The following is a 19,108-nucleotide window of genomic DNA, read 5'->3' on the forward strand; positions in this document are numbered from 1 at the left end:
TCTTCCCTTCTTAGTCCTCGTTTGATTTTGAGGACGACCCCTCACAATTAGTGCTTCTCCTTCTCCGCCCTTCTGTTTTTCTCCCTTTCTTTGTTCATAGCTGTACAAAGCCGAACAAACTTCTCTGAGAGAAATTTCGTCATTTCCATGGAGTAGAGTAGTTTCAAGGTGCTCGTACTCATTAGGAAGTGACCCCAACAACATCAAGGCCAAGTCACCATCATCAAAAGTTGCATCCATATTTTACAAATCTGTGACCAACTTATTGAAACTGGTGATATGTTCATTCATTGTGGTACCAGGAACATAGGTGAAGCGAAACAGTCTCTTCTTCATGTACAATTTATTTTGACTGTTTTTCTTCAAAAATTTATCCTCCAGTGCTTTCCATAATTTACTTGCAGAAGTTTTCTTTGTGTATGGATATTTCTGCTCTCTAGCAAGGTAGGATCGAATGGTATCGTAAGCAACACGATTGATAATTTTCCAATCTTCTTCTCCAATAACATCTGGCTTCTTTTCTTCAATGGCAAGATCTAGCCCTTGTTGAAAAAGAACATCTAGAACCTCGCGTTTTCACATCCCAAAATGTCCTGACCCATCAAAAATTTCTACCGCAAATTTCGCATTTGACATAATTCTTGTCATAAGCGAAGATGCCAACGATGACGTATTATTGACACTTGATGTAGACTCTTCTTGTTTATTGTCTTCCATTTTGACACAAATATTATTTAGTAGCTGACGACACAAATCAAGATTATTTCCTTTCTGGTGTGGAAGATCAGACTAAGCTGCAACCACAGAGCATACTCAGACAGAACCTTGACTCAGTTACCAAGATAAATCTTTTCTGATGTGGAAGATCAGACTATGCTGCAACCACAGAGCATACTTAGACAGTACCTTGGCTCTGATACCAATTGTTACGGAAGTCAAATGTATATAGTGTGAATGAGTTACAACTACTATACCAAAAATTATGACAACCACTAAATATTAAACAAGACAATAAGACAACAATAAAAAAATACCAGAATTTACGAGGTTCGGCCAATTTTGCCTACTTCCTCGGACACAATCAATATTTTATTCCACTCCAAAATTACAAGTGAAATAATACTAAAGAGAGAAGATACAAATGCCTTAAGAAGATAAAAAAGGCAAATGAGAGGTGTGTTTAAATCCTAAACATTAAGCCTCCTTTTATAGGGTGAAATTCCCATTCAAAATTATCATCCACCGATGTGGGACTTTTGACAATTTCAACAACACCAAGCTTAAAAGCCCAACAGATCCGACCTCTAGATCCGCACCCGTATCGGACACCCGCACCCGAGTTCGAGCAACTTAGTTTGACACTGCTTTTTCAGTGGGGCTTCGTCGATGACTTCTGTTCACATTTTCTGTGTGTTGGCACGTTACTGTGCACTAGTCCAGGAACAAAGGGAAGTGGAGAGTAGGAGATTTTCAGGTGCCAATTATTCACCTAAGTGATTAGTTTTTCTTAATTTGAAGTAAAATCCTATTGTGCTAATTGTCTGTTAAAACTGAAATTTTTGCACAAGACTTCTGAACACCAACACAAGGCCTCCACCATCCCAACACATGAAATCTTAAGTTCCTTCAGATTACATGGACATTACTGCACTCAATTTCACATTGTTTAGTCCTCCTTTCTAATTGCAATTATGGATGCATATTCTTAAACCTTTGTCAATGGGTACAACTGATCTGATTTTTATTTCTCTTGATTTTCTAATGTTGTCCCATTGGAGGCCGCATTTAGTATATAGTGGCAGAAAAGGACATTCACAAATACATGCTGTTAGGAGTCACCACAAAATTCTTCTTCATTTAAGCCCCCACTTTTAGTAACAATACATTCCAATTAATTCAACAAAGGAATAAAAGATAAATCACCAAGTCTTCTTTGCTCAGAAAATTAAAACACACTTTGAGCTTCTTTTTTGGCTTGCTCCCTCAACTTTTTAAAAAATGATTAAACCCCAGAAAGTGAAAAAAGGAAATGAAACAAATTAAAGCACCCCAATTACAATAAATGAAAGGCCTAAGCCTGTGAAATAAATGTCTTATAATACTTGAAGTTTAGTCAGGGTCATCATCTGGTAAATCTGCAGTCCAGTCTAACTTCTTGTCCATTACCACTTATGCTACTCATCTTGATCATAGAATTAGCGAACGCTTTAAAGAACTCTTCTTGGGAGCTAGCATACTTCGAAACTAGTCTTTTTGTCCTTGAAGTTGTGAGCAAAGATTCATCAGAAGAGAAAAGGCTCTTTCCCTTCATTAGTAGCTTGTAGTAGGCGTTGTCGAATAAAGTTGTAGTAGAATCCATGGTGGCACCTGCATTTTTGACCTTGTTGTGCATGGGGCAAACATTCTGTAGACTGGCTGCAAATGATGTTTGTAGTGTTGGATCAATGTCGTGACTATTGTCGAACTTGTGGATTCTGTTTTGGAAGGAAGAACAATGAGAGAATCCAAGAGTGTGCCCTCCTGTTAGCAGAGTAAGAAAGAACTTTAATTTGTTAACTAGGAGAAATCTTGAGTCGCTGTAATCTTGAGCCAAGAAGAGAAGGTGAGACAGATCTAGAATTTCAAATCAGGAAGCTAGTAAAGCTTGCTACCATTTTATGACAGTAACAAATTTTTTGTATATACATGTGCTCAGGTGCGTGTTTGTTTATTTAGTTATATGTAGTTCAAATTGAGAGCCATGAATACAATCAATAGAAGAATATGGAGTTGCTTACCTGAAAGTGTAACCAAATCATCCAAAGAAAGGCCTCTTTGGGCAAAGTTTTGTTGCAGTTGAGAAATGTTGAATGTGGGAGAAGGTAATTGTCGGGTTTCCGTGGCTTTGGAGATTCTTCCATCTTTTCTACCTTTTGGCACATCCCAAGTAGGACCTCCAGACTGGACACAATACATATGCCCAATGAATAATTTCACATATTAATGGAGAAGTGATATTGGCTTTCTTTTTTGGTTGCTAGGAATATTTTTAATGGTAATATCATGTTTATAGTATTTATTTGCCAGCAGTGAATAATTTAGCAATAGATATATAGAACTTACAAGAGCAACAGCATCCCTAGCAGCGATAGCTAAAATATCAGCACAAGAGACCACTCCAGGGCACAAATCCTCAATTTGTTTCTTAACAGCGTCTATGACATAGAATGCATGCAATGAGATGTTAGGGGGTCCATCTTTTTCTGCTTTATTGTTTCTCGTTGAGTTCAGCAGCACAGAGCCATCACAACCCTATAAAACCATAAATAGTTAGTTAATATTATGCCCGTCATAACTCCTAAGTAAAGCGACAATATAAAATTATTACAACAAAAAGAAATGCATTCTTGGCAAGTCACACTATGAATAAATGTGAAGTGTTTGTTGGTCCTCGGGGCAGGGGAAAAAATAGGAAGTTTGATATTTAATTCCCGTTTCATTTTATATGAGCATGTTTGAGTAGGAAATTAGGAGCTTAAGAAGGAAGGAAACCTATGGCACGTAGTAAACTACCCTTAGAGTTGTGGTTTAAAATACATCATGCATTTCAATGGCTATAAGAGCATCAAGAAATGTGTTAAGCTAAAAAAGTTCCAAATGTAGAAAGATTACATTCTTTTCGAAACACACTCAAAATGTAAGAGTGATATATAAAACGAAACACAAAAAAATTAGCTACAGAACAAAGTAACTAGAGAAGTGGAAATTTACTCTAACGAAACAATCATGGAAGTGCATCCTTAAAAGTGCAGCCGGAACTGTTTTGTCATTCAACATAGCTTTCTTAACAACTTTGGTGATGGTTGACTCGGCCTTGGGGCATGTATTCTCATAGTAATTGGAGCTTAGTGCGTTCACTGCAGTACTGGAAAACAATGCAAAAGCAAAGACTAGAGCAATAAGACATGATCTTGGTACTGCCATAATATAACTACTTATTTTTGCCAAATTAAGCCTATCTTTCTTTATGCTTAGTTTAGACTTTGCACTTTGCTGTGAGACATAAGGTGCCATACAATGTGCATTTAAAGGGTAGAGATTGTACTAGAGGGCAAAAGACTACACAAAGAGTTGTTACTGGAATTGGTTAGGTTTGTTAGCAAGTTTGGTCAGCTAGAACCATTAAAGTGATTTGGAACAAGAGTAATTTGATATTCTTACTAATTAATTTGTTCTGCTTTGTGAAGCTGCACGTTCATTTTCTTAAGTCTGAAGTGATCCCAATGATTACTGGTTTTGGTTGCCACATAGAAACTGGTAAGAAATATGCCATTGTTTGTTGATCAAGTACATGGGATCAGTATGTCTGATCGATTAATAGAGGCGAATCCAAGATTTTAAGTTTGATAAATACAATATACCTTAGTATCCAGTGGAAGAGACATCCTTCTAGACGGGTGTCCTGAACTTTGCCGAATATTTTTACGAGATATATATACTTACTTAAAATTAGTGTCTAATAAATGGAGTAATATTTTTTTTCTTAAATAAAATAACACTTTCTCTGTCCCATTTTATAGTGGTATCATTAGAAATTCTCATTTGGTAGAATTTTTAGAAAATTCTGTATGCATGCAGTGGCTTTAAAGTTAGTTAAATCGCTTCTATAAGTCAATAACGAGTTCTTGTTATTAGGTCACAGAAAGCGTAGGAACAAGCTTCTGCTTAAAGCTTCCCTTTTAGGTTTGAATAGCAGTTGGAAAGTGCGGTTTTTGAGGCAAGCAAAATGACCAAACTTTTACTACTCTAATCAAGGAATGTTATTGTTGCATTGGTGGATAGGTTTGAACTAATAAAGTATAGATTGATTAATGACAACATTACAGTTGCAGTTTTAATATTCAGAAAATTCTAGTATCACATGACCAAGTTAAGCAGAAGCTGTTAGGGATAGATTAGATATGCCCTAAATCCAACTTCATATTTGATATCATGAACATATGTTTGTGAATGTTATTTGATATAAATATATATATATGGCATTTGATATTCATTTATCATAATTATTATTAATTGCTTGATTAATTTAATAAGGTCCTTGATTAAATTTTGAGACTTGTTATCATGATGGAATCATGATAATGAGAGTAAAGTCTCTTACAATTTAACCTATATTTTGTTCTTGATCATAAGATTATTAATTTGGACATTAGTAATCCGATTAGATCAATATTTATGTGATCGTCTTTATGGGATAAAGATTAGTTGATCTCATTGTGATGACCCAAAAGATCATCTTATGTTTTAGAACTCGAATCTGCGCTCTTAAGCCTTAAAATCTCATTTTTACCCTCTTCGATTTGTGTGCGCAGTCCGGACAGGTTTCCGGAAAGCTTTTATGTTGAAAACTAATTCAAATAAGAATTTTTGCCTTAAAAGTTAATTTTAGTTGACTTTGGTCAATATTTTTGATAAACAGGCCCGGATCCGTGTTTTGACGGTCCCGGTGGGTCCGTATCGAATTATGGGACCTGGGCGTATGCCCGTAATCGAATTCGGAGGTCCCTAACTCAAGTTATGAATTTTTGATGAAAATTAAAAGTTTAAAAATTAATTATTTTTAAGAATTGATTGATGTTTGTCATTGTTAGTACCGGGTCCGTATTTTGGTTTCAGAATCCGGTGCAGGTTCATTATGATATTTAAGACCTGTCTGTGAAATTTAGTGAGAAACAGAGTTGATTTGACGTGATTCGGACGTCTAGTTGAGAAAATAGTAATTTTAAAGTGTTCTTGAGAGTTTCAATTGATTTGGTGCTAAATTCATAGTTCTAGATGTTATTTTGGTGATTTGATCACGCGAGCAAGTTCGTATGATGTTTTTAGACTAGTGTGTATATTTGGTTTGGAGCCCCGAGGGCTCGGGTGAGTTTCAGATAGGGCACGTGATGTTTTGGACTTTGAAAATCCGGTTTTTCTGCAGAGTCTGGGTTCTGGCATGTCCTTCTTCACGTTCGCGACGGTACTCTTGCGAACGCGAAGAGTAAACTGGGCAGCTGAGGATTTCTTCTTCGCGAACGCGAAGGCTTGGTCGCGAACGCGAAGCGATGGGGGCGTTACTCTTCGCGAACGCGTAGTGTTAGGCACTAGGGAGGGGCAGGCATCTTTTTCTTCATCGCGAACGCGAATGCGAAGACCACGGAAGGGTAGCCTACGCGAACACGAGCACTGTCTCATGAACGCGAAGGCTTGGCAGCCCATACACTTCGCGAACGCGACAGTGCTCTCGCGAACGCGATGAACACTGTCGCCCAACACTTAATAGAACTCAAAAACGGGATTTTAGCAAAAAACTCATTTTTCTCAAAAATCAAACGGTGAGAGGCGATTTTTCAAGAGTTATTTCCTCCCCAAATTATTGGTAAGTGATTCTAAACCATTTTCTTTCAATTACCCATTACATTTCTTGAATTTTCAACCAAAAATCTAGAGTTTTCATGGTAGAATTAGGGGTTAGGGTAGAAACTAGGGATTTCAGAAATTTGGGAATTTAGACCTCAATTTGAAGTCGAATTCCAAAATTAATTACATATTCGGGCTCGGGGTGAATGGGTAAAAGGATTTTGGTTCGAACCTCGGATTTTGACCAAGCGGGTCCGGTTAATTTATGCAATATAATTGACTCCTTTAGCAATATTTGATATTATTGAGTCATTTTTGAATAGATACGAGTGGTTTGGAGGTGAATTCCAAAGGAAAAGCTGTGATTGAGAATTAAGTGGCCTTCGGAGCGAGGTAAGTATTGTGTCTAACCCTGACTTGAGGAAATTAAGAACCTTAGATTACTTGCTAAGTGAAATCCATGCGAGCGGCGTATATGTGAGGTGACGAGTACTTATGCGCCGCCAATTTACCTGTTTTCCATGTTTCTCTGTTTTTCTTATATTGTCTCTTTCCTATGCCAAATTGCTACGTGTTATACTAGTGTTGTTCAATTTATCGTTCTTATCATGTTTACAGATTTTCTGGTGATAATTGAGTTTTTATTTTAAAGTTGAGATTGATATTATGGAACCAAATGTTGAAGTAAGGTTTGTACTTGTTAATCTATCTCCCTGTTGTTATTTGTGCATTGCATTATGGTAAGGGAGAGTGTTAATGTACGAAGGGTGATGCCGTGCCATATTGTGAGTGTTAATGCACGAAGGGTGATGCCGTGCTATATTGTGAGTGTTAATGCACGAAGGGTGATGCCGTGCCATATTGTGAGTGTTAATGCACGAAGGGTGATGTCGTGCCATGATATGAGAGTTAATGCACGAAGGGTGATGCCGTGCCGTTTTTATTAATTTTATGGTGAGATTGAGAGTAAAAGCACGAAGGGTGATGCCGTGCATTTTTCCTTACTGTATTCACTATTCCTGTTGATTCATGGTATATTGACTGCTCCGGTGATCATTCTGTTGTAGTTCTTTATCTTTTATTCCCCTCAGTATATTCCCCTCCCGGTTGTTATTTGTGCATTGCATTATGGTAAGGGAGAGTGTTAATGTACGAAGGGTGATGCCGTGCCATATTGTGAGTGTTAATGCACGAAGGGTGATGCCGTGCTATATTGTGAGTGTTAATGCACGAAGGGTGATGCCGTGCCATATTGTGAGTGTTAATGCACGAAGGGTGATGTCGTGCCATGATATGAGAGTTAATGCACGAAGGGTGATGCCGTGCCGTTTTTATTAATTTTATGGTGAGATTGAGAGTAAAAGCACGAAGGGTGATGCCGTGCATTTTTCCTTACTGTATTCACTATTCCTGTTGATTCATGGTATATTGACTGCTCCGGTGATCATTCTGTTGTAGTTCTTTATCTTTTATTCCCCTCAGTATATTCCCCTCCCGACATTTCCTGCTTAGTTCTTCATTTCTGTTATTTGCATATACACTGTTAAATTGTACCGGTTGATTTGTAGGTGCCTTGCCTTAGCCTAGTCACTACTTCGTCGAGGTTAGGCTCGACACTTACCAGTACATGGGGTCGGTTGTACTGATACTGCACTCTGCACTTTCTGTGCAAATTTTGATACCGCCTCGGATTGATCGAGATTTTGCTATTGGTCCGCTGTCCGGAGACTCAAGGTAGATCTGTCGGTGTTCACAAACCTTGAAGTCCCCGTCTATCTTTTCTGTTCTACTGTTTCTTTCATTCAGACAATTGTATTTCTTTCTAACTATTACTTGTAGCAAATTCTAGAATCCTCGTGAATTGTGACTCCAGATCTGGGTGATAGTAATTAATATAGTTTTATGATATTCCGCACTTATTATATTTTATCTTAGTTAATTATTGTTATTTACTGAATGGAAATAAGGAATTGGTTTAATGATTCTCTAATGTTCGCTAGCCTGGCAAGTAAAATGTTAGGCGCCATCACGGTCCCGTCGGTGCAAAATTTCGGGTCGTGATAGTTGGTATCAGAGCATTAGATTGCCTAGGTCTCACGATTCACGAGAAAGCTTAGTAGAGTCTGGAGGATCGGTACAGAGACGTCGGTGCTTATCCTCCAGAGGCTATGAAATTTAGGAACAAGTTTCACTTCTTTTCTGCTCTGTCGTGCGATTTTGTTTTCTCAATGCTGATTGAACTCTTCCACTCTTATTCTCTCGCAGATGGAGAGAACACATATCGCTTCCTCAGCTGAGCAGCAGCCAGAGCCTCCAGTGGCAGCTCCTACGCGGGGCAGAGGTCGAGCCTGAGGCCATACCAGAGGCCGAGGCAGGGGCAGGGCTCATCCTAGGGCCCGAGCAGCAGACCCAGCAGTGGAGACTCAAATAGAGCTTGACGAGGAGGTTCCAGCCCAGACTGTTCCTGCCGGACCAGCTCAGGTTCCGGAGGGGTTCATTGCTACCCCAGTACTTCAGGACGCTTTGGTCCGTTTGGTGGGCTTTATGGAGAGTGTGGCCTAGACTGGCGCATTTCCCATGGCACCAGTAGTCTCTCAGGCTAGAGGAGGAGCCCAGACTCCTACAACTCCCACTCCGGAGCAGATAGCTCCCCAGTATCAGCTCCAGCAACTCAGCCAGTCGGATTAGTTCAGCCAGTTATTGCGGCATAGGTCGTAGATAGGCCAGCTATGTCTTATGAGGCTTTATGGAGGTTGGACAGGTTTACCAAGCTCTTTCCTGTTCACTTCAGTGGTGCTCCTTCAGAGGATCCCCGGGAGTATCTTGACAGCTGCCACGCGGTTCTACGAAACATGGGTATAGTGGAGACCAATGGGGTCGATTTTGCTGCATTTCAGATGACTGGTTCTGCCAAGAAATGGTGGAGAGATTACTTGTTGACCAGACCAGCTGGGTCGCCTGCTCTTACTTGGGACTAGTTCTCTCAGCTCTTCATAGAGAAGTTTCTGCCTATCACATTGAGAGAGGAGCGTCACCGTCAGTTTGAGCGTCTTCAGCAGGGCAGTATGACTGTTACTCAGTATGAGACCCGTTTTGTGGATTTGGCCCGTCATGCTATTCTTCTGCTTCCCACCGAGAGAGAGAGAGAGGGTGAGGAGGTTTATTGATGGACTTGCTCAGCCTATCATATTGCAGATGGCTAAGGAGACTGGGAGTGAGATTTCTTTTCAGGCGGCTGCTAATGTCGCCAGACGAGTCGACATGGTTCTTACTCAGGGAGGTAAGGGGTCTGATAAGAGACCTCGTCATTCCAGTGAGTTCAGCGGTGCCTCATCTAGAGGTAGGAGTACCTTTGGTAGAGAATATCCTCCCAGGCCGTTTCATTCAGCGCTCCAGGCATCCCATGGTTCCTCAGGTGGTCGTGGCCCTCAAATGCATTATTTCGACCAGTTAGCCTACAGTATACCACCAGCTCCTATTAGTGCACCTCCACTCCAGAGTTATTAGGGTGGTTATTCAGGTCGACAGGGTTATTTTCAGGGTCAGCAGTCACAACAGCCGAGGTTATGTTATACTTGTGGTGATCCGAGGCACATTGCTAGATTTTGCCCTCGGGCAACGGGCAGCTCACAGCAACAGAGTTCTCGTGCCATGGTACCGGCACCAGTTGCTGCACCACTTGCTCAGCCAGCCAGAGGCAGGGGTTAGGCAGCTAGAGGTAGGGGCCAGACAGTTAGAGGTGGAGGTCAGGCCGTTAGAGGTGGAGACCAGCCAGTTAGAGGTTGTCCCAGGGACGTAGTTCAGGGTGATAGGGCCCAGCCCCAATGTTATGCTTTCCCAGCCAAGCCTGAGGCTGAGTTATCTGACGTCGTTATCACAGGTAATGTTTCAGTTTGCAGTAGAGATGATTCAGTTCTATTTGATCCGGGATCTACTTACACCTATGTATCATCCTATTTTGCTTTCTATTTGGTTGTGCCCCGTGATTCTTTGAGTGCTCCTGTGTATGTGTCCACACCAATGGGAGATGCTATTATTGTAGATCGTGTTTATCGTTCGTGTGTGGTCACCATTGGGAGTCTTGAGACTCGCGTAGATCTTTTACTTCTCGATATGGTTGATTTTGATGTCATACTAGATATGGATTGGTTGTCACCTTATCATGTTATATTAGATTGTCACGCCAAGATGGTGACCTTAGCCTTACAGGGGTTGCCTCGATTAGAGTGGAGAGGGAATTTTGGCCATTCTGCCAGCAGGATTATCTCTTATGTGAAGGCTCAGCATATGGTCGAGAAGGGGTGTCTAGCTTATTTGGCTTATGTCCGCGATTCTAGTGCGAAGGTTCCTTCCATAGATTCAGTGCCGATTGTTCGTAAGTTTCCAGAGGTGTTTCCTGCAAACCTGCCGGGGATGCCACCCGACAGGGATATTTATTTCTTCATTGATTTGGCTCCGGGCACTCGCCCTAGGGTGCACCGGTGTTGTTTGTAAAGAAGAAAGATGAATCGATGAGGATGTGTATAGATTATCGGCAGTTGAACAAAGTCACCACCAAGAACAAATATCCATTGCCGAGGATTGATGATTTATTTGATCAGCTTCAGGGTGCCAAGGTGTTTTCAAACATTGATTTGAGATATGGCTACCATCAGTTGAGGATTAGGGCATCCGATGTTCCTAAGACAGCTTTTCGGACTCGATATTGGCATTATGAATTTCTAGTGATGTCATTTGGGCTGACAAATGCCCCAGCAACATTCATGGATTTGATGAACCGGGTGTTCAAAACCTACTTGGATTCCTTTGTGGTTATGTTTATTGATGATATCTTGATCTACTCCCACAATCGAGAGGAGCATGAGCAGCACCTTCGGATCGTTCTTTAGACTCTGAAAGACAGCCAGTTATACGCTAAGTTCTCAAAATGTGAGTTTTGGTTGAGTTCAATTGCTTTCTTAGGTCACGTTGTATCAGCAGAGGGTATTCAGGTGGATCATAAGAAGATTGAGGCAGTCCAGAACTGGGCTAGACCCACATCAGCTACAGATATCCGTAGTTTTCTGGGTTTGGCAGGCTATTACCGTCGATTTGTGGAGGGGTTTTCATCCATAGCAGCCCCGTCGACTAGATTGACCTAGAAGAGTGCCCCGTTCAGGTGGTCAGACGAGTGTGAAGCGAGTTTTCAGAAGCTCAAGACTGCTTTGACCATGACACCGGTATTGGTGTTACCCACAGATTCAGGATCTTATATAGTATATTGTGATGCATCTCGTATTGGTCTGGGTGCGGTATTGATGCAGGGTGGCAAGGTTATTGCATATGCTTCACGGTAGCTGAAGGTTCACGAGAAGAATTACCCTGTTCATGATCTAGAGCTGGCAGCCTTTGTTCACGCGCTGAAGATTTGGAGGCACTACCTTTACGACGTGCCATGTGAGGTATTCACTGATCATCGGAGCTTGCAGTATTTGTTCAAGCAGAAGGAACTCAATTTGAGGCAGAAAAGGTGGTTGGAGCTATTGAAAGACTATGATATCACCATATTGTATCATCCCGGGAAGGCCAATGTGGTGGCCGATGCTTTGAGTAGAAAAATCAGCTAGTATGGGTAACCTTGCATATATTCCAGTGGGTGAGAGACCGCTTGCATTGGATATTCAGGCCTTGGCCAACCAGTTCGTGAGGTTGGATGTTTCTGAGTCCAGCCGTGTTCTAGCTTGTACAGTTGCTCGGTCTTCTTTGTTTGAGTACATCAGAGATCAGCAGGATGACGATCCTCATTTACTTATCCTTAGAGACACCGTGCGGCACGATAGTGCCAAGCAGGTTACTGTTGGAGATGACGGAATTTTGAGGATGCAGGGTCATATTTGTGTGCCTAATGTGGATGGGTTTCGTGAGTTAATCCTTGAGGAGGCTCACAGTTCTCGGTATTCTATTCACCCAGGCGCTACCAAAATGTACCAGGACCTGCGGAAGCATTATTGGTGGAGGAGGATGAAGAAAGATATAGTTGCTTATGTAGCTCGGTGCCTAAATTGTCAGCAGGTAAAATATGAGCATCAGAGACCCGGTGGTTTGCTTCAGCAGATGGAGATTCCTGAGTGGAAGTGGGAGCGTTTCATTATGAACTTTGTTGTTGGACTCCCACGGACTCAGAGGAAGTTCGACATCGTATGGGTTATTGTGGATAGCCTGACTAAGTCAGCACACTTCATTCTTGTGGCAGTTACCTATTCCTCGGAGCGGTTAGCAGAGATTTATATTCGTGAGATCGTCCTTCTTCACGGTGTGCCCGTGTCTATCATTTCTGATCGAGGTACGCAGTTTACCTCGCACTTTTGGAGGGCAGTTCAGTGTGAGTTAGGTACGCGGGTTGAGTTGAGCACAACATTTCATCCTCAGACGGACAGGCAGTCCGAGCGTACTATTCAGATCTTAGAGGATATGCTCCGCGCTTGTGTTATAGACTTCGGAGGATCGCGGGATCAGTTCTTGCCCCTTGTAGAGTTCGCCTACAACAACAGCTACCAGTCGAGCATTCAGATGGCTCCCTATGAGGCATTATATAGTAGGCAGTGTCGGTTGCCGGTTGGGTGGTTCGAGCCGGGAGAGGCTCGATTGTTGGGCACAAATATAGTACAGGATGCCTTGGACAAGGTCAAGATTATTCAGGATTGACTTCGTACAGCTCAGTCCAGGTAGAAGAGTTATGCCGACCGTAGAGTTCGTGATGTTGCATTCATGGTCAGAGAGAGAGTGTTACTTCGGGTATCGCCCATGAAGGGTGTTATGAGATTTGGGAAGAAGGGCAAGTTGAGCCCTAGGTATATCGGGCCATTTGAGATCCTCGAGAGAGAGTGGGGGAGCTAGCTTATAGACTTGCGTTGCCTCTAGGGTTATTCTCAGTTCATCCGGTATTCCATGTGTCTATGCTCCGAAAATATCATGGTGACCCGTCCCACGTGTTAGATTTCAGCTCTGTTCAGTTGGACAAGGATTTGACTTACGAGGAGGAGCCGGTGGCCATTCTAGACTGGCAGGTTCGTCAGTTGAGGTCAAAGAGTTAACCTTCAGTTCGAGTGCAGTGGAGAGGTCAGCCTATTGAGGCAGCTACTTGGGAGTCCGAGTCCGATATGCGGAGTAGATATCCCCACCTTTTCACCAACCCAGGTACTTTTCTATGTCCGTTCGAGGACAAACGGTTATTTTAGAGGTGGAGATTGTGATGACCCAAAAGGTCATCTTATGTTTTAGAACACGAATCTGCGCTCTTAAGCCTTACAAATCTCATTTTTACCCTCCTCAATTTGCGTGCACAGTCCGGGCAAGTTTCCGAAAAGCTTTTATGTTGAAAACTAATAAAAATAAGAATTTTTGCCTTAAAAGTTGATTTTAGTTAACTTTGGTCAACAATTTTGGTAAACGGGCCCGAATCCATATTTTCACGGTCCCGGTGGGTCCGTATCGAATTATGGGACGTGGGCGTATGCCCGGAATCAAATTCGTAGGTCCATAGCTCAAGTTATGAATTTTTGATGAAAATTAAAAGTCTGAAAATTAATTGTTTTTAAGAATTGATTGATGTTTCGTATTGTTAGTACCGGATCTGTATTTTGGTTCCGGAGCCCGGTACAGGTTCATTATGATATTTAAGATATGTCTATGAAATTTGGTGAGAAACGGAGTTGATTTGACGTGATTCGGACATCCAGTTGAGAAAATAGTAATTTTAAAGTGTTCTTGAGTGTCTCAATTGATTTGGTGCTAAATTCGTAGTTCTAGATGTTATTTTGGCGATTTGATCGCGCGAGCAAGTTCGTATGATGTTTTTAGACTGGTGTGCATGTTTGGTTTGGAGCCTCGAATGCTCGGGTGAGTTTCGGATAGGGCACGTGATGTTTTGGACTTTGGAAATCTGATTTTTCTGCAGAGTCTGGGTTCTGGCATGTCCTTCTTCGCATTCGCGAAGGTACTCTCGCGAACGCGAAGAGTAAACTGGCAGCTGAGGATTTGTTCTTCGTGAACGCGAAGCGATGGGGGCGTTACTCTTCGCAAACGCGACAAGCCCATCGCGAACGTGTAGTGTTAGGCACTAGGGAGGGGCAGGCATCTTTTTCTTCATCGCGAACGCAAACAATGACTCACGAACGCGAAGACCAGGGAAGGGTAGCCTACGCGAACACAAGCACTGTCTCGTGAACGCGAAGGCTTGTCAGCCCATACACTCCGCGAACGCGACAGTGCTCTCGCGAACGCGATGAATACTGTCGCCCAACACTTAACAGAACCCAAAAACGGGATTTTAGTCAAAAACTCATTTATCTCAAAAACCAAACGGTGAGAGGCGATTTTTCAAGAGTTATTTCTTCCCCAAATTGTTGGTAAGTGATTCTAAACCATTTTATTTCAATTACCCATTACATTTCTTGAATTTTCAACCAAAAATTTTGAGTTTTCATAGTAGAATTAGCGGTTAGGGTAGAAATTAGGGATTTCGGGAATTTGGGAATTTAAACCTCAATTTGAGGTCGGATTCCAAAACTAATTACATATTCGGGCTCGGGGGTGAATGGGTAAAAAGATTTTGATCCGAACCTTGGGTTTTGACCAAGTGGGTCCGGTGTCGATTTTTTGACTTTTTGGAGGAAAATTTGGAAAATTTAATTTATGCATTATAATTGATTCCTTTAGCAATATTTGATATTATTGAGTCATTTTTGAATAGATACGAGTGGTTTGGAGGTGAATTCCAAAGGAAAAGCTGTGATTGAGAATTAAGTGGCCTTCGGAGCGAGGTAAGTATTGTGTCTAACCCTGACTTGAGGAAATTAAGAACCTTAGATTACTTGCTAAGTGAAATCCATGCGAGCGGCGTATATGTGAGGTGACGAGTACTTATGCGCCGCCAATTTACCTGTTTTCCATGTTTCTCTGTTTTTCTTATATTGTCTCTTTCCTATGCCAAATTGCTACGTGTTATACTAGTGTTGTTCAATTTATCGTTCTTATCATGTTTACGGATTTTCTGGTGATAATTGAGTTTTTATTTCAAAGTTGAGATTGATATTATGGAACCAAATATTGAAGTAAGGTTTGTACTTATTAATCTATCTCCCTGCTATTATTTATGCATTGCATTATGGTAAGGGAGAGTGATAATGCACGAAGGGTGATGTCGTGCTATATTGTGAGTGTTAATGTGCAAAGGGTGATGCCGTGCTATATTGTGAGTGTTAATGCACGAAGGGTGATGCCATACCATATTGTGAGTGTTAATGCACGAAGGGTGATGCCGTGCCATATTGTGAGTGTTAATGCACGAACGGTGATGCCGTGCCATGATATGAGAGTTAATGCACGAAGGGTGATGCCGTGCCGTTTCTATTAATTTTATGGTGAGATTGAGAGTAAAAGCACGAAGGGTGATGCCGTGCATTTTTCCTTACTGTATTCACTATTTCTGTTGATTCATGGTATATTGACTGCTCCGATGATCATTCTGTTGTAGTTCTTTATCTTGTATTCCCCTCAGTATGTTCCCCTCCCGACATTTCCTGCTTAGTTCTTCATTTCTGTTATTTGCATATACATTGCTAAATTGTACAGGTTGATTTGTAGGTGCCTTGCCTTAGCCTCGTCACTACTTCGTCGAGGTTAGGCTCGACACTTACCAGTACATGGGTCGGTTGTACTGATACTGCACTCTGCACTTTCTGTGCAGATTTTGATACCGGCTCGGGTTGATCGAGATTTTGCTATCCGCTGTCCGGAGACTCAAGGTAGATCTGTCGACTTTCACAGACCTTGAAGTTCCTATCTATCTTTTATGTTCTACTGTTTCTTTCATTCAGACAGTTGTATTTCTTTCTGACTATTACTTGTAGCAAATTCTAGAATGCTCGTGAATTGTGACTCCATATCCGGGTGGTAGTAATTGATACAGTTTTATGATATTCCGCGCTTATTATATTTCATCTTAATTAATTATTATTATTTTACTGAATGAAAATAAGGAATTGGTTTAATGATTCTCTAACGTTGGCTAGCCTGGCAAGTGAAATGTTAGGCGTCATCACGGTCCCGTCGGTGGAAAATTTCGGGTCGTGACACTCGTTAACTAAATAACATAAACAGATGATGCATATAGAGATATGATCATTGAACCGATTTATTGGATAATTTCTAATGGTTAGAATTACCATAAACTGTCAATAGGATATTCTCTTGAAGAATGTGATGTAAGAGTTTCCTTTGATCTAATATCATTAAAGTAATTGACAAGTTATTTATTGTGCTTTGAGACTAGACACATATGGCCCTAGGGCGATAGTTGAAAGGATATTGGGTACGATTAAATACTCGTAGAATTAGTGATTGATCAAGATGGAATCTGTCAACTCTTGATAATGAGTTTAAGCTCCATGTTGTCATAAATTATAACTGACCAAATTAAGACCTTGGCCAGGGCGATTGAATGAAAGAAGAAAAGAATTTCTTAGGTCATTCAATGGTTGATTATTTTTGACACGAACACATAGTCGATCGCCTATTAGGATTTGACAGTTGAACCATATCCTAGGGTGACCCAGAGCTATAAGAACAGAAGAAATTAATATATTATTCTTCTATAGGTTCTTGAGAGTAAATTGTATACTTCATGCTATCCGGTCGTTAAGGAGTGTTGCTAGACGCCACCCTTGATTAGTATATTGATGTGATCAATTTACTACCGGTTTAGTATTGAACCTATGGAGTCGCACGCTAACGAGTGTTCTGATCTTTGCTAAAGGATTAGTTACTTTATTATTTGTTAATTAAATTAAAGAATTTAATTAGTTAAATAAATTTAGTTATTAGTCCAAATGAAATATTATTATATTCTTTGCTAGCACAGAAGATATAATTAATATTGTGAACAAATTGAAGTTTCTATTTAGAATAGAAAATAAATTATTTTTCTTGGTTGAAATATATTTGAGATATTCCATAAATGAGTTACATGTTTTTATTTTAAAATGGTGACTAAGTTGTAGAATTCAATTTAGAATTGAATTCCATAAATGAGTTATATGTTTTTATTTTAAAATGTTGACTAAGTTGTAGAATTCAATTTAGGAATTGAATTCCATAAATGAGTTACATGTTTTTATTTTAAAAGTATGACTAAATTGTAGAATTCAATTTAGAATTGAATTCTATAAATGAGTTACATGTTTTTATTTTAAAATGTTGACTAAGTTGTAGAATTTAATTTATAATTGAATTTCATAAATGAGTTACATGTTTTTATTTTAAAAGTATGACTAAGTTGTAGAATTCAATTTATAATTGAATTCCATAAATGAGTTACATGTTTTTATTTTAAAAGTATGACTAAGTTGTAGAATTCAATTTAGAATTGAATTCCATAGATGCGTTACATGTTTTTTAAATATTTACCATAAGGCATATGATTTGTATTTTTCAATAAAAATTATGTGTATATATATATGTGTAAGTCCTAATTAAGAATTAGGGAAATATAGATCTTATATATATTGTAAAGTCATGTAAAAATCAAGAGAATTATTCTTGAGAACAAAATTGCTTTGAGAAAGTAATAGTGTAACACAAAGCCAAGATAGAAAATATTAGTACAAGAAAATTATTTCTTGTTCTTCTACCTTTGAGTTGAGATTTTTGAGAAAAATTTCAACACAATATTTTCATTCAATTTGTTCGCGGGATTTCATTGATCAAAGAGTTGATAGCAATGATCAGTCTCGGTGTGGATATGCATAGAGTCTTCGCACTATCGAAGAAATTTAAAACGAGACTTTTTTCATCAGGTACGTCTTAGATCCGATCTTTGACATGCAAAATAAATTTTAAACACAAAAAGATCTGCCTAGGATTGTTATTGTCTTCCGTTGTGTGTTATGAACACTTATGTGCAATCCATCATAAGCATGTTATGCCGGGCCATTCTGTAAGAGCTCTGAATTTTATTCTTGTGTTATAAATATATAGAATCTGGCCAACTACTTTTGTCACCATGGTATCCAGGAAAAACTTATCTACATTCTGTTTACACTAATCTATTGAATTCATAATATTCTTCTTCACATACATTGTTTTTACTAAATCATTAACTAATACACATTGTTCTCACTTTAATTTATCATTTAACCATGGTAAATTAATATGATTTGATGAAAACACGGCCTGTATATATATTGACTTGAATCCATCCAGCATCTCACCAAAAATCAATCTTTCTCCATTTTGAAGAGAGATTATCAGAAGCCATCTAAGAAATTTGTAACTTTGGGTATGTCCATCTTTATTTTTGTACTAAAATGAGTTTTTAATGCCCTAGGTTTGTCACTATCACCAATTCCCTAAGTTAAAAAAAAAGGAAAAGGAAAAGGAAAAATGAAATGCTTCACTGCTTTCATTGCTACAAGACAGAAATATTTGTACTGAAAATGATAAACAGGAATATTTGGTACAAGATGTATTACAAGAAAATGGTCATATTACAAGAATACAGGAAAGGGGAAATCAAAAGTATAATTATGCAACTGTCTTATTCATCCTTTCATATCGTAAAATGCAAAATTATGAACTGCCCTACTTAAACCAATACGTAATTGTTTTCTGTTATTCACCAGCTTTATTTGGACCAGACCACCAACTCCACAATAGTCAAGCCACTCGGCCAGAATTAATCTTCAATTCC

General features: G+C 39.8%; 1 protein-coding gene across 1 annotated transcript; it reads right to left on the reverse strand.

The window, feature by feature from the left end:
- Window positions 1–1,828: 1,828 nt before the first annotated feature.
- Window positions 1,829–4,046, reverse strand: LOC107761201 (peroxidase 64-like). Its single transcript, XM_016579393.2, has 4 exons — window positions 3,751–4,046; window positions 3,103–3,291; window positions 2,778–2,940; window positions 1,829–2,520 (listed from the first exon to the last, which is right to left on the reverse strand). Exons 1-4 carry the CDS (start codon window positions 3,961–3,963, stop codon window positions 2,123–2,125), a joined length of 963 nt encoding a protein of 320 aa, XP_016434879.1. The 5' UTR covers window positions 3,964–4,046; the 3' UTR covers window positions 1,829–2,122.
- Window positions 4,047–19,108: the final 15,062 nt, after the last annotated feature.

The sequence above is a fragment of the Nicotiana tabacum genome, chromosome 15 (genome assembly GCF_000715075.1).
Source record: "Nicotiana tabacum cultivar K326 chromosome 15, ASM71507v2, whole genome shotgun sequence".
NCBI classification, from domain to species: domain Eukaryota; kingdom Viridiplantae; phylum Streptophyta; class Magnoliopsida; order Solanales; family Solanaceae; genus Nicotiana; species Nicotiana tabacum.